Raw genomic sequence first — 27,879 nt, forward strand, 5'->3', positions numbered from 1 at the left:
TGCTTATCATGAAACAAGTTTTGAGTATACTGTCCGAGTGTATATTATCAACAGTAATCTCACTAGAGGTTTTGATTTATCTAGAGAAAATCAAAACTCGAGTGGGATTTAATTGACTATTACACGATTAGAAGAAAGTATATAAAGATTAGAAGTAACAAAGTACTCCAATACAATAAAATATTAATTGACTTACGAAAATACAACTGTCTTCAAATGTATCATTGTACCATCTCAACATTATGCTAGATGGCAGTAGTGTTTTATGATTATGTTTTCTTGTTATCAGTTGTGCCAACTATGGAATCTTCATTGAACTCTGTGGACAGTTACTAGTCAAGAAGGCTTTGTTGATTCAGTTTCATTTTTATTAAAACATTTGCATTCCACTTCAATCATCCGGATCCCAGTAATCAACGTCACTTGAGAGATGATTTTCAATAAATCTTAGTATTAAACAATCTCTGATATCCATAATATCATATAGCAGAAGCTGTAACAAACATAACCTAAATAATACAAACAAGTGTTAGAAAAGTTTTAATTAGAGATGATGAAATACACAAGAAACGTTTTAATTAACTATGATGAAATAGAAAATAAACATGAAAAATTTTAAAAGAAACAATTATTGAAAGTACAATTTTCAAATTTGAATGTTTTAGTGGTTGGTGGTTCATTTGATGTTATATTGGACGTGTGTGTAAAAGAAATGAACTCGTTGATCTACATGGTGTATCCCTCAACTTATTGAGGATTTCCGAATGGTGCTCTTCATATATGACCAGTGATCTTTATTAATTCTTGTTCTTGAATGCCGATGCGAGTCATATTTGAAAGTGCTGTGCATCAACTGGAGTGGTTTGTAATTTTCTGTTTTTTGACGTCCAGACCAGTGCAGTTTGAAATGTTGGCAAACAAAGAAACAAATGCTAGGGTAGTGATAAAATAAACAAATGCTAGGGACGTGATAAAATTAAACAAATTTCTAGGGATGCGATAAAATTGTGCGATAAGCAGCCGTGATTGGTTGAAAGACGTCCTTTCGTACCGTTTTATTGGTCAAAAGTAGTGTGATGTAGTAAAAGTGTAATAGTCATAATAAATGCGCAGAATTGAAAATAAATGAGTATAGTAATGCATTTACAAAATTAACAAAACAGATCACACACTGCAGTGCATCTATCTGCCTCGTCAACATCTAGGCATGCCATATCACCGTTTATTTTACCTGGGCCCTCCCTGTTCAAACCCACGGGCAGTAGTGTACCACAGCAGGCCTCACTAGCCACTTCATTCGTCAGAAATCTATCATAATCTTGAATCATGATGAACCTGAGTCACAGTACACTTACAGCTTTTCTCTCACACACAGATGATGCAGCATGCCCTCATTACAAACCCCGACACATTCTTGACTGATCCAGACAAGAAGTACGAGAAGCAGTATGAAGCATGGCTGGAAATTATCGAAGACCAGCTGACAGCAGACAGACTCTCAAAGATGATGGCAACCAACCCCGACCTTCACTCACAGTACACAACACTAGTTCCTGATCAGGTAGGAAAAGCTCGAATAATTGTGTCCACAATAGTACTGTCTAAGAATGGTTATTTTTATATTCCCACTATACCAAGTATAAAGAGTGAGAATTGTAAAGGTATAAAAAAATCGATTGCTAGATTTTTCAAGGAAACACATTTACAGCATCAGTGGAATGTTAACTTTCAATATGTGGTCAATGTACAATGCCAAGGTTAAATGATTTTATTATTATTATTATTATTATTATTATTATTATTATTATTATTATTATTTTGTTTCTTGCATAAGATTAAGAGATGAATGAAATTAATTGCCCAGTATGACTCATAGATACCGAATATGAACAAAATCCTTTCACTAGTTTAAGAGGGAAATTTACTCTAAACATATGGCATGCCCAAAACCACTTTTCTGATATCAGGCTTGCTGAAAATGTGTATTTCTGCAAAAATAACGGAATATATATATGCAGCATCAAAATACTTTCCATTTCTTTTTGTACTTGATATAGTGAGAAGGTAAAATGTCTGTTTCGTTTAAATTTTGTTGTAAATTGAATTACATCTTTTCATCTTTTTAAGCTGTACAATTTATAAGTAAAATCAAATGTCTTAATTATTTTTGTTTGTGAAAATAAAGAGTGGATTGCTCAAATGTACCTAATTTCAATTGTATGTGACTGGTGAACGGTTGAAGATAGAACCTTACGGTAACGTTTATATGAAATAAAAACTCAACACGTTTCGAATCCTGTTGGTAGATGGTGTGCAGACACGGTTTCTTTTCATAGATTGTATCGATTGTCAAAATGGCGACACCACAGATGAAAGCACAAACTGTGTTGTGGTATGCGGAGTTTAAATGAATTGTTAGAGTTCAAAGGGAGTATCAGCGAGTGTTTAACCATGATGCTCCAACTGCTAAAAGCATTAAGAAGTGGCACGATACATTTTTAGCTACAGGATCGGTATTGAAGAAGCATGGTGGTGGTCGTAGAACATACGACGAAATGGTTGCAAATGTTCAAGCCGCGTATGAGCAAAGCCCGCAGAAGTTATTAAGAAGAGCTTTGCGGGAACTTCAAGTACCAAAATCAACATTGCAACGAATTGTCCACAAACGTCTCAAACTGTACGCATACAAAGTGCAGTTAATGCAACATCTGGAGCCGGATGACAAACACAAACGAGTGGAATTCGCCAATACGATTTCTTTCTCTGGGGCTACGTCAAAGATAAAGTGTACACCACCCAATCAGAGACCTTCATGATCTTCGGGAGCGCATCATAGAGGCTATTGAGAGCATTCCAGAAGATATGCTCCAACGTGCTTGACAAGAAATCGTTCATCGGCTCATTATCGTCACAGTGACAGCTGGAGCTCATGTAGAGATACGGTGATATGCATATCGAAACTTGTTGAGTTTTCCTTTCATATAAATGTTACTGTAGGTTTCTATTTTCAACCATTTACCAGTCACATACAATTGAAATTAGGTACATTCGAGCGGTCCACCCTGTACCTTTTCTTTGTAATGTAAAATTTTGTCTTATTTTGGTATATAGTAAATTACTGTGTGTATCTTTTGAACAACAAACCAAAAAAATAATAATATGTAAACGGAAATATTATTGGCAATATGATAAAATATCTGAACTGTAGCAACACGCTTAAAATGTATTATGAGGAAGTATGCGTTATCTTTATAAAATTGATTATGTTTTTTGAGTACACCATCTCAATTTTTTTTCTTACCACTAGTACAAAGAACTGATCACTATGTTTGTACTGTGACAGGTATCTCATTTAGAATTCTGGCAGCGTTATTTATTCCGCAAGGCATTGCTAGAAGATGAAGAGGCAAGGAGAGAGGCAATGGAGCGAAGAGCTGAGAAGGAGAAAATGGCAGCAGAAAACTTCCAGTGGGATCAAGGTAACGACTTCAGAGAAATTCTTTAGCAATACCTCAACAGTGGTTCAGTGGCTACCATATTTGTTCAAGTGAACCTAGTTCAATTTCGGCCACGGATATGGATTTAAGATGAAAGAAATTTTAAATGTAGCTTCCAATGAATGGGAAAATAAAGCTGTTAATCCTATATAAGAGATATACTGATCCTTTTCTACAGTAATAAAGTTGAATAGAAATCAGATTCTATGTCCAGGTCCGCCATTACTCCATTTTCAATTTTAGGGAACAGAAATCACTCGTGTAACTATTGAAGAGATTTTATAAAGAAGAGTGGAATCATATCAATTCAAAATCTCATTGATTCAAAGCTTCCTACTAGAGTGACAACACCTGCTAGAATTCTCAGAAGTGGTGTACAAATTGAAAATGTGTATCAAATAAGCCAAAACTAATAAATTGAGAATAAGCTTGTCAACTTTAATCTATTTTTCTGGATTTCTCCTATATTTATTGCACTGTTTGAAAGTATACTGCAACTAATTTCTGTGTCACCACAAACGAAGTCCAGTAAGGTAGAATGTGTTATATAGCATTAAGAATCATGTGGCTTTCGCAGCCAACTTTGGGTCAGTGGTTTCCAGGGTAACTTATGCAAAGCACAGAAAAAAAGTTATTGAACCAAACTCGAAATTTAAGAGTAATTTTCACAGTTTTTGTGGAAACGTAGTTGATATGACCCTTTTACGTAAAGATTTTTTTTGGTCCTACAGAATATATCTGGTTATTAGAGGAGAAAAATTCACTTTGGCATCGGGGATCGAACCCGGGTCCTTGGTTTTATGTACCATGTGCTCTAACCACTGAGCTACCCCGAAGTTCAATCCACAGCACTGGCCACAAAGGGAAAAACACTAGAACAGGGATTCAATCTGGTGCTATGGATTGAACTTCGGCATAGCTCAGTGGTTAGAGCACTTGGTACTTAGAACCAAGGACCCGGGTTCGATCCCAGATGCCAGAGCGAATTTTTCTCCTCTAATAACCATTATGACCATTTTAATTTAAGATGTTGATTATCTTAGCCTACATGCTAATCACATTTCATATTTTAAGTCAAACTAATTTATTCACTTAATTGGACAATTTGTAAACAGCAAATTGAGACTTATTGCTGTTGTTTTGATAACTTTTAGGCAACCCTGGCACTAGTAGTCCAGACATCGCAGTTGAATTTCAGACATGTATTATCTTGAGTTTTGGTCCTATTTATTATATGTGGCCTACTCTTTAACATAGGCCTAGTCATAGAACCTAGTATATGACATATTACATTTAATTTCACCTGGATTTCTACTTTCAACTACTTATCATTTAGTCTGTTTATTGTGTCTGTGGACTAAAACTAAAAACTCTCTCACATTAATCCTGAACATTGAAAACAGACACTGGCAAAAAAAAGAGAAACTGGTTTTAAAAGTTCAAAGACATAACAGACATTTAAAAAGAAAACTGATAATTCAAAATTACACCAATTTGAAATATGTTGTAAAACTTAGGCAAAAAGAAAAAATATACTTTACTCAAATTTCTTTCTGTCTACATCACTCATAATCAAAAAGTTTTACTAATCGGGAATTATTTTAATTCTGGGATTTTTGCCATCCTGGTCAAATAAAAAATTCCTCTGGAACATAGCATACAGTTCCTGGCCAATCCCATGGAATCCTGGACAGTTGGGAACCCTACTTGCATTTGCATTGTGCACTTTTGCTTAAGGGCTAAGTACAGCTTACAGCAGTAAAATTTTTTAAATATTCAAAATTGTTTTCCTCCATTACTGTATCTTATATAATAATGAAAATTAGTATGTGTAAAACACTGTCCTTCTGTTATATGAAAATAATATTTTTACGATTTAAATTTTTCAGTTCACTGTGCAGTGATGAAGCATTTCTCACACAACTCAAAAACTATCCAACATTCTGTGAGGAATTTTTTTGTATGTATTTATGTATATAATATCTACAATATGATGCAAGATCACTTCTCTACCTTTAATAGATTGTCTGATTAAAAAATAAATTCATTAAAAAAATGGTCAAATATCAATATTTTCTTTTGATACAAAATTTAAAGAAATTATTTATTAAGGAATGTACTGAAAGAGCATGATATTGTAAACATGAGTTTCAGCAATAAAATAAAAGAGAGAGAACATAAAAAGTTAACAAGTTTATGAGTTATGAGGGAAACACTTCATCACTGCACAGTGAACTGCCGCCGTTACGAATTTTGAAAAAAAAAAAAAAATAGGCTATATATATTTTTTTAAATTGTAAAAATATTTTTTTCATATACCGGTAGCAGAAGGACAGTGTTTTACACATACCATTTTTCATTTTTATACAGTAGTGGCAAAAAAACCGGACTGACCCTTGTAGCGGATTTCAGAGCCTTGTTCACTCCAGAGCATGATAGACTGGTAACTAGCTTTCGTGGTTCGAATCCTGCCTTGGAAGGAAACTTTTTTTTGTTCCTTATTCAAATTTATTCCCAATACTTTTCGATTGCTGGTAAAATTCATGTTCTGGGCATATTAAGTTAAGTAGTAAAATATCACTGCAATCGAAAAGTATTGGGAATAAATTTAAATAAGGAACAAAAAAAAGTTTCCTTCCCAGGCAGGATTCGAACCACGAAAGTCTTAGTTATCAGTCTATCGTGCTCTGGAGTGAACAAGGCTCTGAAATCAGCTACAAGGGTCGATCCAGTTTTTTTTTTTTTTTTTTTTTTTTTTGCCACCACTGTACAAGATACAGTAATGGAGGAAAATAATGTTGAATATTTCCAAAAACTGTACTGCTGTAAGCTGTACCTAACTCCTTAAGAGACTGTGGCTAATTTATGTAGTTGTAAATTATAGTTAGGGATACTCGTAAGTAATTAGAGAACATCTCCAGCATCTGTTCCTGTCTCATTAGTGTATATAAATGCATTGCACTGACAATAGTTTATTTTATTGTATTTCAGAGGAAGACTTTGGTGCAAATATAGAACTCTCAGAAGAGGAGCAGACGAGACTATTGCTAGAATACGAGAAGGAATGCGAGAACAAGAAATTACTTCGAAGTAACTCGGAGAGGGACAGTAGGGAGGATGCCATGATGTTGGCATATGATGTAAGAGACAACCATTACTCATCCTCTTTTATCTGTGAGAGCAGATCTGAACCAGCCATAGCATCTAAGGTAGACAACTCGACCAACAAACAAGATGGTGGAGAGTTTATCATAGATGAACCAATTGGCTTTAAAACAAAGGAGAAGAAGGACATGGTTATTGTCACTGATGGAAACAGCTGTCACACCTCGTCCTGCTCAGGGGACAAAGGTATCACAACAATCTGGCATTTGTGTTACTTAAATCATATCTCGTTTCCCTTTCCAGTAGGTAAAAACCTTGTTACCGACTTTAAAGTAGATCTAGCACAGAAGCTACGGATGTCACAGGATGCTAAATTTTAACATTGACTAGGGTGGTTGTCAATTTGTTTTAATCATCAAAACTGGTCAGGCTCCATATCTGAGATACTTTAACAGTTACGTGATATTTTATTTTGAAACAATTTGAAAAGTGCAAGTGCAAGTAAAATCATCATTTCATCACAAGTACTAACTTTTCATGTTAAAGCCAAACTGTGTCTAGAAAAAAAGTCGATGAATTTGTGGATTTTGTGCTTCATCCAAATTTTGCGTGCATTGAATTTATGTTTCCAAATTTAATCTCTGCAAAAAATAAAGAAAAGAAATTTGCTTATACTCGTAGTTCGGAAAAGCTGCAATGTCAATTGTATCCCATAAACTACCGTAAACTGGGGTTACTTTGAACACAGAGGAAACTTTGACCATTTTTTCAGAAAATCATATTTAGGTTTCTACATGCTGCATTTGTTATAGATGGAGGAGGTAAATTATCATAAAATCATCCTCATACCAACTTTACTCCATCTATAACAAGTGCAGCATGTAGAAACCTAAATATGATTTTCTGAAAAAAATGGTCAAAGTTTCCTCAGTGTTCAAAGTAACCCCAGTTTACGGTACTAAACAAAAAAAGGTTTGAAAGAAATTCACTGATAGACTGTGAAAGTGGTAATATGAACTCAGACTCGAACAGATCTTCGAGAATTCCTTTTCCTTCCTTTCGTTTTGTTTTTTAGTCTATTTGTATTTTTTAAATTGCTTATTTTACTATGCTGTACAATGAAATTGGTGATAGCAAAATTATATTTTGGCAAAAACCTTGGAAAAGATCTAACCAAGTAATTAGCCCAAATGGGATTCGAACACATGCCCAAGCATAGCCTCATATCAAAAGTTCAACTTATTATGCCAGTGGTTCCCTTGTTTTCTTATAGTTCTGCTGTACTATTTTGTTTTTACATATAGCTGTAGTTAATACCTTTGTGGTCCCCCCCCCCTCCCTCCATGAGATATGAAAGACGTATGCGATTTATCTGTTGATTGTTGGAGGTTGTATTAAATTAGGTTGGTATGTAAGGATGCAAAGAAAAGCTGTTGTTCTTGAAAAAGAAGGTTTTACTGGCCCATGTTTTCGATGGCTAGCAAAATAGGACATCATCAGGGCCGGGTATTTATGGAGATTGCGAAAATCACGACATAATAGATATACAATAGATTTTTACTAATCTTTACGAATTAAGTGATTCTGATTAATAATATACGGTAAAACAATCGCGACAAATCGCGAAATAGAGTTCTAATAGCGAAATATGGACACATTCGCGAATTATTACTATTGCATCATTTTATAGCAAATTTCATATTCTGAGTTTTTTCGGATTTTTTTTTTCACTTGAATTCGTTATACATTATATCCAAGTAGGCTATATTACATGGTATTCCAGGTGTTCTGTTTACATTCGTGAACTCAAAAGATGGAGAATTCAACATTTCACTAATAATTTGAAAGTGTTAATTTGAGGGCTGCAAGTTTTTTTTTTTTCGTTTTAAATGAATGTGTATTAAATACAGTCTCAATCCAACAAATATTGTCTATTGGCCATACCACACCTTTACCAGAATCCAACGAATCTTTAATGTTAATTATTTGGAAAGTAATATTCATACTGAATTAATACTCCAATTCCAAAATAATTGTATTTTCCAAAATTTACATTAATCTCCGCCAAGAGTACAAATCAATTTCCAACAATCTCTGCTCACACCAATATTAAAAAACACAAATGACAAAATTAATCTCCATAAATATCTGCCCCTGGACAAAATGCATCATAACTCTGAAAGTAAGAATTTGCGGGAAAAGTTGTGTAGAACATTTTAATCTTATTTTTCCTTCTATATTACATCCATACATAAAGTTTGTAAAGGTATATATGAATCACTCTGTATTTAATGCAATGAAAAATCGACTTCTGATGTTTCTAGTGAAGTATGTGGAAGGTACAGGAGCAGAGCACAGTGTTGTAGCTAACAGCATTCTCTCTTCTTTCATCCTAGAGGCAGAGGGCAGATACAGGATTTTTTTTGTTACTGATAAAGCACGGAAGTGTCTACAATACAACTGACTAAGGATTTATGTGACAATGCCGTCTTCACTTGTCTTGTGGTGCTAGAAAGACAAGTGACGAATTCAGTTTATTGGCCAACCGAAGGGGGTATCAGGTAGAAGGGAGTTCAAAAGATGTTACGGAACTGTCAGAAGTCTGTTCTTTCCTTGTAACTAATGTAGTAAGTATGACTCCCACAATATAGGGTCTCAGTCTAAAATAACACAGGACATTACATTGACAAATAACTAACATCGGATCGAACCCAGCATTAAAATTACACCTTAGCCAGTGCATATACCATCAGGTCCGAAATTTTTTACTCCATATAAATACAAAATATAATCTTGTAACATAATTACTTACAGTCTTGCTAATAAAAACTCTTGTATAGACGTTTAACTGTTTTATACTTACACAATAAATAGCTCGTTTATAAGTCTTGTGTAAATTTCTTACTATAGTCGCGACGCTGTTATTTCCGGCGTGACTCCACCTCTTTGCTTACGTCTTAGGAAGTGAAGGCTCTATAAAGTCTAGGTAGGTAGTATCGTTCGCCATTTTTATTCTTTCGTTCCTGAGCTACCATACGGGGAATCTATTTGCCACACCGTTAAACATTATCATGTCGTAGCTCCTATGATAAATCAAACGCACTGTAATTCAGCAAATAATTGAGCGGCAAATAACGTCTTCGTGTGCTTTCTGCGAACGCCAACGAAAGAGCCAAAATGGCGGGCGATTATATTAAATATTTATCGAGCCTTAAGAAATGAATAACGTCTTCATAAGCAAATCTTAAGACGCACACGTTTAAATGTAGCCGACCTGCAACGCGATTGGCTGCTGGAAATTAGAGCGACAGGACTATAATAATCACTACATATAACAGTATAACAGTACAACTGTTATACAATTACATCACAGTTTCGTCATTATTTCATTACGAAAGGTAGTAAAATATCTGAGGTTCTTTATTGCATCTGATAGTGTTCTGCGCTAAGTATCGATAGTACAACTGAGCCTGATAGATTACCATGCTATATTTTGTCAAAGGGTACAGTTACAGCAATATAATTCTAATTATTCTATGCTTTTTGGTTTATTTTTCTGTTGTTACAAGGCAACCATCATCATAAAATTCCAATCGATACAAACAGCTGTTAGGGGGGCGGCCATTTTTTTCTTTATATACAACGCTTAAACAAGGGGTTTCGTTTATACAACTACTGCAAAGCAACTCCCATGTATAGTTACAGGCTATTTATACATCCATCGCTTATGCAAGGTTTATTAGTAACGTTTTCTGTCCCAACTCTGCACAAGTCTCGTATAATAACTATACATGGTTTTATTAGTAAGACCATTAAAATGTAATTGTATGATTAATAATCATTTAAAGTCGGTAACATAAATGTTATTTTCGTGGTCTTTGTAAGTAACAGATAATTTTAAATTTTCTTTGCTTACTGTAGCTATTTCTTTAATGTGTGAATTATATAACTGCTCAAAAAATTAACTAACATTCGTTAGAAGAATGTAAATTGTTGTCCATAGTGAACTAGCATTGCTTTCTGATTTCTTTGACAAGCATGTATTTGATTTTGATTTTGTATGTTTATTTTACACTTGTGCCTAAAACTAAATAAATAAAATCAGAACTTCATTCTAAATGTATAAAATAGAGAAAGCATGACTATTTTAAAATGATTATATGGATATTAGAATAAATGTATGACTAGTCTTTAGCAGTCTAGTGTCTACCATACTTTTTATTGGAGTCCACATTTGTGAGTTCATATTCAGTCAAGAATGATAAATCATAAAGAACTATAAATAGTATTTATGACTTCCGCTGGAAGAAAAGTAAAATTGAGATTCCCTGTCTGATATTTAAGGTACCTACACAAAAGAACCCTGTACATGACTGAAGGGCTCTAAATAAAATTACTGTCATCTGTTTCATCCCAAACGGAAGTTCCATGCTTTGATGATGCCTCTTTTGGCGAATATCTTTGTAAGACAACCTCTTATGAGACTACAAAACAGTAAATGATATTAGGCAGTAAGCCAATGGGCTGCAATGTGTCCAGGCCTCAGTACTGAACATTCCCTTAAAATACAAAATGAAAAATGAGTCAATGCACGACTTAATGTTAGGATGCAAGTACATGTATTTCAGCAATAAAATATGTAGGTTGTGTTCCAGAATTCTCTGCCAAACCTATTATTTTAATGTTTTAAAAATTCATGAAACTCTAAAGAATTAATTAAATGTTTACTAAAAATAAGAATAAATTGATTAATGATTTAGAAAGATTTATTATTTTTCCACCAGATTTTTATATTGTATTGTATTGTATTTGTAAACATAAATAAACATTTTTGACTTAAACTAGATCAAATAATAATAATAACTAGAGACACCATAAAACGGTAAATAAAATACATCAAAGACATAAATAAAATTACTGCTCTTCGTGAAAAAGTCGTTATTTAAATATGTAAATCGTGAAAAAATTCGTTATTTAAATATGTCACTCATGATAAAAAAAAAGTCAGTATTCATATATGTAGATCGTGAAGAAAAAGTTTTAATTTACACATGGGAATGGAGAAAAGTGTCATGTGAGTTATCAAAAACATTAGTAGGCAAGTACAATATATTTTGCATTAAAATTTAGAGCATTATTATTCCAAAGCCTTCACAAAACTATACTGTAATGGTAACTAAGTAACAATAAGTGCATTGTAATGGGTCTATTTCAGTATAGTTTTATGTTAAGAATGGTTTCCCTAGCAACAAGTTTCTGTGTGAGAATTCTAACTTTCAAGACCTAACAACAATAGCTGTAAATACAACAAAAAAACACGATCGTGCAAAGAAATATCTTTCATTGTATTAGTGATGGGGTGTGATTTGAAAACCTGTGATTTTGTCGCTGTGATAGATTTGTCACTGATTCTGACTGACTATAGTTCCAAAACCACAGGTCTGAGAAATCGCCATCTCAGAGTGATACGTGATTCATAGAAATGGCGACTGGTGTAGATACAGCTCCAGAGTCCAGACGACTGCAAGTCAGATGATAAACTTGAAAGGACAACATATCTGGGATCTAATTGACTATCACAAAACGAAGATTTGTATTCAGCACTTGGAAACATTTTTAAACAGCAAGGGACTGTTTTATTTGCAGGAGTGTGGGCCCAACCATAAGTGGTGAGCTTGTGTTATTCTGACCACATGATCAAGGAAGCTCTGCTGTTTATGCATACTGGTTCAAAATCTTCATAGAAGTGATGAAAAAACGGTTTACAAGACCCAGTCTTCGAATTCGCTTCATTATGATGATGATCGCCTAATCAGTCATCATCATTATCATCATGCCACCATCTCCATTTCAATATTCATCATCAGCTTGAGGAGGCAGAGGCATAGTAGGTTTGAGGGGTGAACTGGTACAATAGTGGGGCTTCATTGTACCTTGAGCCTACATGACTGAATTGAAGGATGGCAGCAAATGGCTGAGTCATGATATCTACAAAGAAAGCAGTCCTTCATAGGCAACATCATTTCTAAATAAAGAAATGATAAGGCATAATAAGCCTTAGGCTATGGTGCCAGCCTTTGGGTTCCTCCTCTGAATGAAGGAAAAAATCGTACTCTAGAAGCATTTTCGATGTCACTAACATTGTTTGTTTCAGGAAGAAATTTAATGATGTGAAACATTAAATGTATGCCTTAATTGTCTCTAGACCTTGATTATTCACTCCCATTCAGTAAATGTGTTACTGCTAGCTAGTTGTCCTTTGTGATTTAGTAGTTACCAATGCTTGCTTTTTGGATCTAAGGTTTGCAGGATCAAATTCAGCTAAGGACATTTGATTTTTCATCATCATCATCATCATTATCATCAGCCTTCAAGTGTTAGACCCCAGTGGATCTGTTACAGTCTCTTACCGGAGTTTCCTAGGCCTTCCTAAATTTCTTCGCCTCTTGGGACATACGACAAAATCTGCTTGGACCATCGAAAGCGATCCATCCTCTTGACATGTGTCTGCCACCGAAGCCTGTATTGCTGCAGATAATGGACAATAGAGTCTATTTTTAATTCCTTCAGAATATCTACGTTCCGATGATGGTCGAGAAGAGAGTATCCAGCAATTTTTCGCATGACTCTCATTTCGGCAGTTGTTAGCCGTCTTTCGTCGCATTTTCTTAGTGTCCATGCTTCACTGCCATAAGCCAAAACTGGTCATGCGAGAGTTTTGTAGATTTTCAGCCTTGTATGTCTTTGTACTTGGGAAGATTTGAATACACTGTTGATGATTCCAGCAATTTTTAGAAATTTAGAGATTTTGTTGTCTATATCATCATCAGTGATGTATGATAGATTATAACCTAAATAGTTGAATGAATTCACAGTTCACACAGACAAGCATTTGATTTTTAAGACTGTTAATTCTTAGCTTGGCTTTCTTTGGAAGAAGGTAAAGCTGTAAGCATATTATAGGTTTAAAATACATTAAAAAGCCTGTCCCTGGTAGAGGGTCACTGACTATTTTCTCATCTGCTTCAAAATTTGGAGGTAGCACAACAGAACTACATCAGTGGCCTAACTTCACGTGGTCTTATCCCACCTGTAATCCACAACATACTAACCACGCTGTTATTAATAGCTGTTATGTTCTACTGCACCATCAGTATACTTCTCACAATAGACATTTGCTGATAATTTCCAGTACTTCACATAAATTACATTGATGATAAAGTACATTTTCAGTTAACTGTAAATGTTTAAGGGAGATTTTTGTTACAAAATTTGAATAATTGATTAAATGGCGATCTTACTCGTGTTAATTATGTAAGCATGTGCGACTTACAGCTGTTTCAGTGCTACTTGACACCATCCTCAAAGCCTTCTGTGTCTCGGTGCCATCTCAACTTCGCTGCCTGTTGTGTGGGTGCGTTCGTGTGATAAAGAGTTGTGTCAAATAGTGTGTGTGTTCTGTAATTGATCTGTGTGTTGAGAATTTGATTAGGGTGTGTTTTAGTGTGTCTGTATATTTCATATTGTTCTAGTGTGTTGAGTTTTTGGTTTTTGGGTTGTATGTGTAGGATTTCCATGTCTGTATTTATGTTATTGTATGTGTGGTTAGCATTGGTTATGTGTTCGGCATATGTAGATGTATTGTGTCCTCTGGTTATTACTTTAATGTGTTCTTTGTATCGAGTTTGGAATGATCTGTCAGTCTGTCCAATGTAGAAACTGTCGCAACTGTTGCATGTGAGTTTGTATACACGTGTGGTTGTATTTATTTGTTGTGTTGTTTGTATGTTGAGATGTCTTTGTAGTGTGTTTTCTGTTCTGTATGCTATGTTGTATTTCTGTTTTCTGAATGAGGATACGATCTTGTGTGTGTTTTTGTTTTCGTATGTTAGTGTGATGTATTTCTTGTGTTCTTGTGTTTGTGTTGTGTTTTGTGTGTTTTTGTGTTTGTGAGAGGCACCGAGACAAAGAAGGCTCTGAGGATGGTGTCAAGTAGCACCGAAACAGCTGTAAGCCGCACATGCTTATATAATTAACACGAGTGAGATCGCCATTTAATCAATTATCTATATTCAAGTGTTAAAAGTAGTGTACGAAAGATTCAACATGGATTAACAAAATTTGAGTACATTATTATGCCTCCATTTATTAGAATCAATTTGTCATAAAGGGACCTGAGTTTTATGTATTAAAAATTGAGAATGATACTACCTAAGTGGATGTGATATAGGTTAGAACCATTCTGAGGCCTTATTCACAACACATTAAAATCTAACAAAGGGAAGCTACGTTACAAAGACCGGAAAATACATCTAGTGTTTAAAAAAAAGCGAGCATCATCCACTAACGCCAACCAGAAGTCTTCGTCAGCAGAAGTTGTAACCAATTATAGTGTATGGTGCGAACTTCGTCAATTACACAGTGAACACAAAGTTCGCGCCATCATTCATTACAATTGGCTATTTCTTTCAAACCCAGAAGCTTTATTTATACCAGAGTAGAGCGTTGGTTTTCCCCTGAGGTGGCCGAGTGGTCAGACCTTCAGGCTGTTCAGGTTCGAGTCCCACTCAGGTCTGAAAAATCCTTAGTGACACTTGTGGCGCAGGGACGAGTAGGGTTGCCTGTTCGAAACCTAGGTATGCAGTGAACCTCAGTATAGTCAGTCAGTGTGGGTTTGGGAGTACAGCTAGCTAGCTTGAGGGTTAGCGCAATAGTTGTTGAAGGTCACAGTGCTAGGTCGTAGTGACCCCCCCTCCCTAAATTCAGTTCAATTCAGGGGCATTGCTTGCACGTTTGTAATTGTAACTAGTTGGAATTTTAACTTTTAGTGCACAAAAATCTTGTCCCTATTTGGAACCCTGATATTATATACAGGTTATATTCTATTGAACTCTTAAATTTCGTCCAATTTTTAATTGACTATTACACTTTTACTACGTCATACTACTTTTGACCAATAAAACGGTACGAAAGGATGTCTTTCAACCAATCATGGCTGCTTATCGCACAATTTTGCCGCTTCCCTAGCATTTGTTTATTTTTATCACTATCCTAGACTTTGTTTCTTTGTTTGCCAACATTTCAAACTGCAAATTCTTTACAGTACTATAAAACATGCTTTGCAATCGTAATTTGTTTCCCACATAGATAGTCGGGCGGCCGGGTAGCTCAGTTGGTAGAGCAGCTGGCTATGGACTGGAAGGTCTGGGGTTCGATCTCAGGCGGTGATAGGATTTTTTCTCGCTGCCAAACTTTCAGAACGGCCCCGAGGTTCACTCAGCCTCCTATAAGATTGAGTACCGGGTCTTTCCCGGGGGTAAAAGGTGGTCAGAGCATGGTGCCGACCACACCACCTCATTCTAGTGCCGAGGTCATGGAAAGCATGATGCTCTACCTCCATGCCCCTCAAGTGCCTTCATGGCATGTTACGGGGATACCTTTACCTTTTTTTACCTTTTACATAGATAGTCGACTGAAAATGGCGGCTCTAAGGGTATCTGTCGGATACAGGGGGGAGAGCCATTAATCCTTCCTATTGAAGGCTTTAAGGAACCAACCTGGACAAATACCCAATGTCCCATCCCTACCTTCCCGTGGTGCAGCTGTTAGTAAGCATAACTTTACAAGCTGAACTAAAGGGAGGGGCTACTCATCAATTAGCACTGGTCAGCTTGATGAGTTAATGACTGAATTTGGTATAATTTTCCTCTATTCAATACCTAATTCCCTCTTTGCCCTTTCCTATCCAGTCCTCTGACTGAACTTTTACTTTCTCGACCCCGACGGCATTAGAGCATTCGAGGCCTAGGGGTTCATTTCACTTTCCTTCCTCCTCTTTCTACTTTTCTGTTCCTAGTGCTGACCTGCTATGGCACTAAAATCGTCCTCCAGGAGGGAAAGCTGGTGATCAACAAGATCTCCCAGCTAGGTCCAATGGACCCATCGACCAACAGCAGGTGTGGTCCTCCAGACATTCTGGGGGTTGTGCGTGAATGAAGTAGCCACCAAAACGTTAAAATATGGTGTTCACTTAAATCGGCTACAACTTGCCATTTTCAAATATTGGAGTGCAAGAGGTCAAATGACTTTATTGTCAAACGCCTGGCATTAGAAAACAACAACATTTTGGTGAAGGTAACATTAGTGAAATAGAATTTTAGTAAGTCAATTAATATCTATTGTATTGCATTAGAGTACTTTATTTCCTCTAATCTTTATGTACTTTCTCCTGTTTTTATCACCATCCTACCATTTGTTTTTTTTTTATTTGCCAACATTTCAAATTGCAAATTCTTTATAGTATTATAAAACATGCTTTGCGATCGTCATTTGTTTACAGCATAGATACTCAACTGAAAATGTCAGCTCTGTTCAAATGCTTTGGTGAAGCAACATTAGTGAAATAGAATTTCAGTACTAAGTCAATTAATATTTTATTTTATTAGAGCACTTTATTTCTTCTAATCTTTATATACTTTCTTCTAATCGCGTAATAGTCAATTAAATCCCACTCAAGTTTTGATTTTCTCTAGATAAATCTGCTCGTGTTCCACTAGCAGATTTATCGATAAAATCAAGACTTCTAGTGAGATTACTGTTGATAAAACCTTAATAGCACAAATGAAGTCTTGTTACCACCACGACCATTGCCACTGCCACTGCAATTACCAATACTACTACTATATCAGAGTGAGGAAAATACAATTTTTTGTTTAGTTGTGCTATAAGAAAGGGCTTCAATTAAAATATGATTGTTTTTGTTGTCATTAACAGTAATGTGGATCTGTTTCAGAAAGCAATGATGACGACTGGGAACGAGAGTTCGACCTCGAAGACACAGAGCTCGACTCCCTAGCTGAACAACAAATAGCTGGAACTGGGAAAGCATAATGATCCAGTTGGTTTTACATTCTGCAGTAAATTCGTATTTAAAAGCTCACAAGGGTCAGAGCACCCTACAAGGTAGATGGGTCGTTTGCTCTTTCGCCTTATCTTGGATATATTGTGCCTCCTGGTGCAATCTAGAATGATACAAACTCTTGGCTGGATGTGAACATTGTGAAGCTGGTGCGATTCTCTTTTCCTAGGCCTAAGCCTCTCGTCTCTTTATCAAACAGATCAAATTAAACCTCATTACTGTTGTGCTGGTGTGTTTACTGCCGTAAAATTTTATATGTACAATATTGATTGAAATTGTTATGAATGAAAGAGATAAATTGCATATTGTTTAGGAATACAGACTTTTGATTTCTAAGTTTACTGAAATGTGCCTCTCTGAGTATGGAATAATCTAAAATCGTTGAAACTTATTCAATAATAAGAATAGTATAAAAATAAAACAATTTCTTTCATAAAAGAATGGTGTTCATTGTCATAATATTTGTTTCCAGTTGTCTAACTTTGGTTGCTTTGGCAACGTTAATTTTGAAATTTAACAAAGAAACTATTCAGGCTGTTTTCTTGCTGCACTTTTGTTTTTACATTTTATTCGTCAAAATTGTCTTCATTCTACTGACGCGAATTGATATTATTATTATTATTATTATTATTATTATTATTATTATTATTATTTCCCCTCCCACCAACCAGGTTGTTGTTATTTGACATTTCTGGTCTCTCCTGGCAATGGCTTATTTTTAACCTACCTGGGGGCACCTGGAAGGCGGAGTTGCGCTGCCCCGATGATATTACGATAGGATGATTATGAAGTGTCAGAAGAGGTCTTAAACCTAAGACTAACCTAATTTCCAGACCATGGACGAACACAGGAACATTCCCCTTTAAGGAAAAATTCCTGTGTTCTAACCAGAAATCGAATCCAGGACCTCATGAACTGTAGTCAGAAGCTCTGACCACTACCCTATGAGGCTGGTCTTATTATTATTAAATATTTGACATGATTTGAGATGTAATTACATTATTAAGGAATGGAGATTGATACCACATGGAAGTATACCGATAAGTCATTTGTCCCAAATAGATACCTTATTATTTCCTGATGATATTGTGTTTATGGCAACTTCAGAAGATAATTTACAACGTTTGGTTTACAACTTTAATCAAATGGCAGAAAGTTTCAATATGGAAATTTCAACTGACAAATCTAAAGTCGGCTTTTTTAGGAAAGGAACCAGTCCGTAGTAAAATTTGCATCAATAATATCATCAAACAAGTAAAAAATTTTAATTATCTCGGTTACCAAATTTCATATGAAGAAGAAAAGGATTTGAATAAGAAAATTATTAAATTCAACAGAGCAATGGGGATAATTAAATATTCAAACCAACCTTAGTACAAAAACACACACGCACCAGAATTTATAAAACATTGGCCAGACCTATACTCACAAAGATTAACGACGGCAGAAATGAGATTTATGCGTCGTACAGTGGGATACACGAGAATGGATCACATTAAAAATTTTGACATTATGAAAGAACTGCAGATTGAACCGATTACGGAATACCTACAGAAATATAGACAAAACTGGAGATCACACGTCATCAGAATGTCTCGTTCTAGAATTCCACGCCAAATTTTAAATTACCACCCTGTGGGCAAGAGATCCTTGGGCAGACCGTTCAAGCGTTGGCAAGAGACCATAACGGGCCACTAGGCCCAATACATGCAAGGATGATGATGATGATTATTATTATTATTATTATTATATTAATAAGCGGGTACTTCACTGTTCGTCATTCACCCATATGAATTCAGTTGTGTAGACCAATTTACCGACAGAGTCATTGCCCAGGGTGCATCATAGGAGGCTGCTACACCCACTATGAGATGAGATAATGAAGATTTGTTGGGATGCCAAAGGGAAACCGAGCTCCCAAAAAAAAAAAAAAACCCCTGTGTTATCTGGACCACAGGCTTGCCCAAAACAAGTTATAAATCGCGAGTACACCAGGGATCGAACCCGGGTCCACAGGGTTATAAGTCCAGCATAAGTCCAGCACTGTGGCGGCTAGAAAACATCCTAATGACTAAGAATGAGATTCAATTTTGTATGAATTTCTTTTTACATAAAAAAAGTAAATCAGTCCTATGACAGACCAGAGGGTGACAAGAGGTTAAGACTCTCCCTTTATAGACAAAACCGCCATTTAATGACAGTAGATATGTCAGACCTACGTGCTCACCATCTATACCCCCAAGAAAATGCCCCCAGTACTCATTTCTGTTAGAGATTGAGTAGACCCAAGGCCATAGTTAGATCAATTGAAAAATCCATGATCTCCATCAAGAATCGAACACGCGACCTTCTGGCTTGCAGCATTATCCTTAATCACGATGTTACCATGCGCTCCTGCTTTTTTCTTAAGTAAAGCCTGTTCTATTTTTTTGTGAATTTTATGTGAATCTTTTTTTTTTTTTTTTTTTTTAAGTTTCATCGATTTTAATAACCTCATAATAAAACTTAACTGTAATCCTGTAGTCTGCAAAACTTTAGTATTAGTACACAAGAAGTAGGCATGGAACAAATAAAATGACCTCATTTTTGAACACCATTGATGACGGAAGGTAAATTTTTATATTTATCTTGTTACACATAGACCAAGATTGAAATGATTCACTTTATGTCATATGGATGCTTTGTGCAACAGGATAGTTAAGCAACCAAATATGGGTAAAACTCCGACAGACATGTCAAAACCTAGAAGAAATAGAGTCAGAAAGAGAGGAGAACAGAAATTTAAAGAATATATTGACCAATATTAAGTATGCAATCAAATTTCGAATAAAAAATATTAAAATCCGTTTTTAGGCATTAAAATTTTATTTATGTTATTAATTTTTCCCCAATGCTGCTTCAATAGTTAGATCTTTATGATGTTTATAAGAAATCTATGTAACAGTTTTTGAAACAGGTACCGTAAACTGGGGTTACTTTGAACACAGAGGAAACTTTGAAATTTTTTTCAGAAAATCATATTTAGGTTTCTACATGCTGTACTTGTTATAGGTGGAGGTAAATTTGGTATGAGAATGATTTTATGATAATTTACCTCCATCTATAACAAGTGCAGCATGTAGAAACCGAAATATGATTTTCTGAAAAAATGTTCAAAGTTTCCTCTGTGTTCAAAGTAACCCCAGTTTACGGTACATCTTTAAGTCATTAAATTTGAATATTATGCAGAACAGAAACACTTGTGCAACAATACTGCACTGCATTACTTACTGGATATTATACCGTACAGAAATAGTGAACAGAAGTTCAATTATTTAAACTGAAATATCTTTAAGAAATAAACTATAAATCTTTTTAAAATAAAACCTTCAGTAGCTAAATTTGTAATACAGTATCACTCATTTTTTTTTTAATTATTGCCTGTTATACAAATGTCACACTTAATTTTTATAAGCATTATAAATAAAATTCATTTTCCCCTTTCTTTCTACTGCCAGTAAAGCAAATTGCAAAACAAAAACTGGACTTAAATAAAAAACTAAAGATTATATGCAATAAAAAAAAGTAAAATCCGCTGTATTATTTATAGATAATCTGTATTTTATATAAATTAATTATTATAATATAAATAACCCTAGAAAATAAATTGCAATGCAAAGTGCGAACATACTTCTTTTGCGAATAAAAAAAATGCGTTTTTCAGTAACCAACACTCGGGAACAAATTACATAAAATCCTACGCACGTAATTGGAGAAAATAAAGTGTGTACATTTGCTAGAATGGACATGTTATTTTGTCACGGTTGCAAATACTTATGTTCATGTTTAGCTGTTTCACAAGTATGCCAAAAATGTAAAACAGGAAGTGGTTTAATTTAGTTAATATTTAGAAAATCTACGCAGTTTTACCCATCTGTACGAGGTTTTCAGCTTGTTTACAGCTTATCAATCCAGCATGTGTAAACGTCACCTTTGAGGGTATCATTGGAGAATAACAATTACATGATGAGATGTCAATGATTCCTAAACATGGAAACTAATGTTATAAAATGTACATATTCATATATTTAATTATTCATTTGTAATTATAACTTTTAATTTGCAATACCATTTGTGAATTCAGCAATTGTTTAATAACACTTTAGAATGTTATGTCATCTCTGGTACACATCACACTGAATTTCAAGTGGTAATTTTGTTTTACATTAACAATACCATTAATTTTAATGAAGCTCTGTCATTTACATCACCATAACAATTTTAAGGATCATATAGAATAGCACAATAGGCTATTAATCTTAACTTATCTGTTTTATAATCCTAAATATAAGCAAAACTTCTCTATATTAACGCGAAACATTTATGCTCGAGTGTAAAATGTTATGAAAATGTCAACATCTGATGTCAGGTACTTAGCAATGGAAATCAGTTACATCACACTATTGTGACGTCACTTGTTTAGCAATGGGTCATTCAGATAAAACATAGTAATTACATTGTAAATACTTATGCATAAATATAGTATATGGTCAATAGGAAATAAAGGAAAAATTGATCATTAATAGTCTTGTGCAAATTAATGTGAATAAAGATATAATTTTATTTTATTTTTTTTTTATTGTTTTACAAAATTACAATATTACTTTTTACTGAATACTGTTTCTAGTATTTAATGTTCTCACCCTGTGCATTAATTACCATTTTCAGTCATTTGAGAATAGAGTTGATGAGTTTCTTACATATTTCACTTATTTCTGGGTCATAAACCACATTTTTATCACAGCACAAATATAATCTTTTCTTTGGTAGTGCACTCCATTTTCCTCATCCGTTTCTTGACAATTCCTCAAAGATTCTCTAAAGGGTTGAGATCCGATGAATTTCCAGGGCAGTCCAAACACTAAAAACTATTTTTCGCCATGAAGTCTTTCACTTTATTCGAAACATGACAAAAAGCAAGGTCTTGATGGAAAATCGCCTTTTCAATGTTCAGTTCCCCTGCCAATCTACTGGTCCACGCCAACCAATCCAATGTCCAGGGAACTGTTCGTCCAGATAGTTTCGAACAGCAAGACCACAGTGGAATGGAGCACCATCTTGTTGAAAAAAAAAATGGGAATTCACCTCCTCCATTTAGTAAATCAGGAAAGATGTTTTTCTTGCAACATATTCAAATAAGAAATGGCACTTAGGTTCTCCTCAATAAAATATGGTCACACCAAACCATTATTTTACCAGCACCTTGCAACATTTCTGTGTCTTAACCCACCAGAATGAAGAATGATATATATTTTTTCCTCTTTCGATAATGCCATCACGAAAATCAAGAAATTTGTTATAGGAAAGCTTCAAATAATGACAACAATGCATTTAAACTGTCACAGGTTAACCAGACAGTAAAGCAGGAAAAGTTAATTACCAGAATTGCATAAAAATAACTTTTCCAAAGCACCCTTAGTACTGTACCATGTTACAAAATATCTGTAGATGCAGTAACTAATGTTTGTGTCATTATGACAGTTATCTTTAAATAACTTGAAAACTATTAGAAATATATCAAAAGAGATTGCACCATTTTTTTTTTAATTTCACATAATTGACCCCCTTTCCATATAAAATTTCAAAGTTGCATCCAAAATGGCGGTTTTTGAGATAGCTGAAGGCTAGAATCGAATGTGTCACTGGTAGAGCATTTGTATTACAAATACTGGTAACACCTATAGTAATCGAAAATCAAGAATATGGAAGATACTTATATGGTTCCAGACTTTTGATTCATCCTGTATATTATTAACAGCATCCAAACTTACATTACATTCAGAAGCTATCAGTCTCGAGTCATACTACTAAATTTATGGAGGGTTGTGACCTTACTTCTCTTCTTGGGCGTGATATTCATTATGAATTATTAAATATACTTGCTAAATAAAATGTTACAACAGCTAGAAACACAAGAAAATTGTTAAACTTCAAGTACAACCAATAAAAGCAACAACTACAATTAACTATCTCAACAATGGGTATCAATAATGCGGTGTAGAATTGGAGGGAAACAGTTGTTAGCACTTTATTACTTACAAAACTGAATTTACCTGCTTGTTCACATTAATTTGCACATGGGTGTATTACAACACATAAATTGCTTTACGTTTATTTCACTCTTAATCACGTTCACAATCCTTATGAATAGGCCTAAGAACAAATTTGTTAAATATATAAATATCACAATAACAACCAACTGGGAACATAAATGTTTCACGCAATTACAGGGATGCTATGAATCCCTTGTCACTTTTTAAATATCCACTTCCATTCAGTTTCAAAAGTCTATATTCAACAGCATTGTTGCGTACTTGTATGCAATTTCATTAAACTGTCAAAATGAGAAAAATAGAAAAGCTGAGCTCCATGCTAGATTTTAACACTGATAAAGAAACTGTTCATATATTGTATATAGTTGTAAATCATGTCCTCCGTATACTTATCAAATAGGAATGTTGCACAATGTTGCCAACACAACAGAAATTACTCTTCGACAGTCTTCGTTTAGAATACAAGTGCATTAAAGTATTGTAGTTTCCGAAAGAGAGAGAGCTAAGAAGAAGAATGCAGTCTCTATTGAAAAATACAGAAGAGATTCTGAACATCTTAATGGAGTAATGAGGTTTAAGAAATCTGTATCTTTGAAAACATTTATGATACTGTCTTTACAAATTTCATAATTGTTAAACTTTCGGTATTACATGCTGTCTTTCTGGTATTGTATACACCTTGCTCTAATATTTCAGTTGCTGGTCAGTTGCGTGTTGTCAGTTTGAACAAAATCAACACAACACTACAATCTCATTTCTGGCACAAGATATCTACCGGTACATCTGTATCCCCTGACAGAGTGAGGGAACTTTCATTTCCATTTTTGTAACAGTAGTGGAATAATAGCACAGTCTAGTATATACAGTCACAAAGCTTGAGTTTATGAGGGTACTAGAAACAATAGACTGTGCAGGTAATATTTCTCATTGTCTGTAATGAGACAATAGTAGCGATCTTACTTGTTAGTGGTTAGCAACTATCTATGGATGCATATTTACTACGTATTGAGCTTCGTGACTGTATATACTAGACTGTGATAATAGTATATTATGATACAAGATTGGGAAGTGCTTTTACAAAATCGAAGAAAAGTTTGCAAATGAGCAGAGCAAGTTTTTCAGCTTCCGAGATTTTGTAATGCACTTCACAAACGTGTATTGTACAACATTTTTTGCACGATCATATTTTTAAAATTGCAAATACAATATATTTTGCATTGAAAATTTATAGCAATATTATTCCAAAGCATTTTATGTTATGAAGAATGGTTTCTCTAGCAACAAGTTTCTGTGTGGGAATTCTAACTTTCAAGGCCTAACAACAATAGCTGTAAATACAGCAAAAAACACGATCGTGCAAAAAATAATTTACCTGCCAATGTGAAAAATAATCTCTCCAAAATAGATTTTCTGTTAAATTTGTGATATTAATTTTTCTTAATCTCCTACAAAGAAATAGAACTTTCATGAACTCTTTATAGTATTACCTATAAAATTTTAAAATTGCAACATATTTTTGGATGTGAAACTCTTAATAGTACCAATTACATCTTCCAAACAAATATTTTAGGACTATGTTTTATTTACAGAATTACTTCGGCATAAGTTAAATAAAAATTATCTTATTTGTCTCAAAACATCTACAAGTCGTGCAATTTTAAACAAAATTTTATTGCACCACTCCCCTCTTGTAACTAATATGCATAGGGAATGATCATAAATTGTGTATTCATTACTCCAACATTAAATTTCTAATTATTGTCCGTGATATAGCAAGAAAAATTTAGCAATTAATTGGAATAGTTTCACTTTTTTACATTTAATATTCATTGTAACAGATATAATGGCAACCTGCAGAGTAAAATATTTTTCATATCTAGAATTAGTTAGTCTGCTTGATATGTTGTGTCAAAAATGGCTGAGGTGTGCATTAAAACAAAACGAGATTAAGATAATGTTGTATTCTAGTCTGAGTACAGACAGCAGATTTTTTCCCACCTGAGGTCATAGGTTTCAGCATTAAGAAAGAACTTATACTGGATACTTTAAAAAAAAAAAAAAGCTTCAATTATTAGGCATTACAATAGGCTCATAAAATTATCAGTGTCACAACTCAGTGAAAAAAGTGAATCTTGGGTTAACTGTACAGAGTGTCTCAGGAGGAATGTAAAATATTTCAGGATAATGTAGTTTGGGTTAATCTACATCGATTTAACCTGATATACCTATGTCCGAAATGTAACAGTTGGAAAGTTATTGAAGCTAATGTTATAAAATGTACATATTCATATATTTAATTGTTCATTCGTAATTATGACTTTTAATGTGCAATATTAATTTGTGAATTCAGCAGTTTTAGTAACCTCACTTCTAATGGAAAGAGGCACTATAGACGTATTTCTACATTTTAGAACATAATGATATGATACATTATTGAAAATTCTGCTTCTTATGTTGTTCTGATAAGTTTATTTCTTAATTAGTACAAACTTAGTAAAAAAATAAAATAATTACACAAGACATATTACTAAGGTTGCCCTTCTTATGGATTCCATGAATTCTAAATTCATATCAGGTGTCGGTACCGGTTCCCTTTCCAACCTCAGTGAAACACTTGGTAGCTTGCCAGTTTCAGATAACATTCGATAAACACAGGAAAACACAAGAGTAAATGAAATCTTTCGATTGGGAAAACATTGTGTCCCTCAACAGCAGCCAATGCATTGCCATCACAAAACTCATAAACAAAACGTAGTCTGCATATTCACTATCCAAATACAGGAATTAAATGTCAAGTGAACGTGTATTTAATTGTGTGTGTTGCGGTGCTTAGATGCTGCTTGTGCAGAAGATCTGGTGTAATACATAAAGTATAGTACATGAAACCGCAAGACATTCCTGTATTTCACCCCTTAATTTCTCCCCAACCGTTAGATTTCTGACATAGATATAACAGGTTAAATCAATGTAGGTTAACCCAAACTACATTATCCCTCCTGAGACACCCTGTATAATTATTTTAACGAGTTATTAACATTTTATTTAAAATTTACTTGTGTTAAAAATAATATAAAATAAATTTTTGACGTGAGTGACTGCAAGGTGAAGCAGAATTTCAAATTGTGTTACAAACACTCAAAATTTTAAGGGTACAGTTATATTCAATATAATTACAGTAAAGTTAAAGGGAGAAGATGGTATTTTTGATGAAAAAATGACTAAATTTAAAAAAAAAAAAAATATTCTTTAAAATACTCTGTGATATGTATTGATCGCCATTTTTAAACTTCCTGCATTATGGATTTTTAAATCACTAGCCCACTTTTATTGTTGTTTCCGGTAAATTAAATTTTCAAAAATTTTTTTTTTCTTTAAAATACTCTTTGATATGTGTGAAATGCATTGCATAACATTTTGTGGGTATTTGTGCCCTTATCGGATGTTGAGACGTCATTATTTTTTAAACTTCCTGCACTATGGATTTTTAAATCACACGCCCGCTTTTATCGGTTTCCAGTAACTTCATTTTTTTTTTTGCTACATTGCCAGACAAAATGGATATAATTTCTGAACTATTAAAGATACATGCATGAAATTTAGAACACACCTTCTTTAGACTATTAGGAAACTTTTCTCTGTAACAGAATTTTGTTAATTTATATCATTTTAAAAATACGTCCGTTTGTTTGCAAGAAAGGAAATCAGAAAGTTGTTACTAAATTTTAATTGTTTATTTTATAAACGTAGGGACTAATATCAAAATTCTGTTACAGACAGTTTGTAGAACATACTTTTGCAAATACATTTCAAAAACTGTTTGAATCTATTTTTGAAAACGGTTTAGATATATCGGTTTTAGTACAATCCTGCATTGGGTATATTTTTTTCAAATTTGGGTTCCGAAATAATTTTTCTTTTTTTTTTTTTTTTTTTTTTTTTTCAAAATATTATTTGGTTGAATTGCCACAGCTATGAGCTCTCTATAGACAAAAAATTAATAATTTACACCAAATAGGAAAAAAGTTTTAAAAAATACCATCTTCTCCCCTTAACGGATAAAATAAGAGTTTTTAGACTGGATGGATAAAGTTATTGTTATTACAACTCTAATATTTTAAAACTGCTGACAACAAAAACAACAGAGCTGCCAGAAAACACCATCTATGTTTCCACGGACACTGCACAAAGTGTACCAGCTCCCTAGTACTTGATTAACTTATGTTGCTGTATTTTTGTATGAATAAATGACATCTGTTTAAGTGTGAGG

The 27,879-nt window shown here is 34.1% G+C and overlaps 1 protein-coding gene across 2 annotated transcripts in view; it reads left to right on the forward strand.

The window, feature by feature from the left end:
* LOC138695952 (BSD domain-containing protein 1-like) overlaps window positions 1-18,225 on the forward strand; it is a 53,790-nt gene extending 35,565 nt beyond the window's left edge. The window contains exons 5-8 of one of the 2 annotated variants that reach the window (XM_069820363.1): window positions 1,376-1,561; window positions 3,344-3,479; window positions 6,489-6,848; window positions 17,395-18,225. In XM_069820363.1, the coding sequence (XP_069676464.1) occupies window positions 1,376-1,561; window positions 3,344-3,479; window positions 6,489-6,848; window positions 17,395-17,492 (780 nt within the window). In that variant the 3' untranslated portion in view covers window positions 17,493-18,225. The remainder of the gene's footprint in view (window positions 1-1,375; window positions 1,562-3,343; window positions 3,480-6,488; window positions 6,849-17,394) is intronic. The other variant, XM_069820364.1, reaches the window with a different exon arrangement.
* The last annotated feature ends 9,654 nt before the right edge of the window (window positions 18,226-27,879 follow it).

Source organism: Periplaneta americana, chromosome 3 (genome assembly GCF_040183065.1).
Source record: "Periplaneta americana isolate PAMFEO1 chromosome 3, P.americana_PAMFEO1_priV1, whole genome shotgun sequence".
NCBI lineage: Eukaryota > Metazoa > Arthropoda > Insecta > Blattodea > Blattidae > Periplaneta > Periplaneta americana.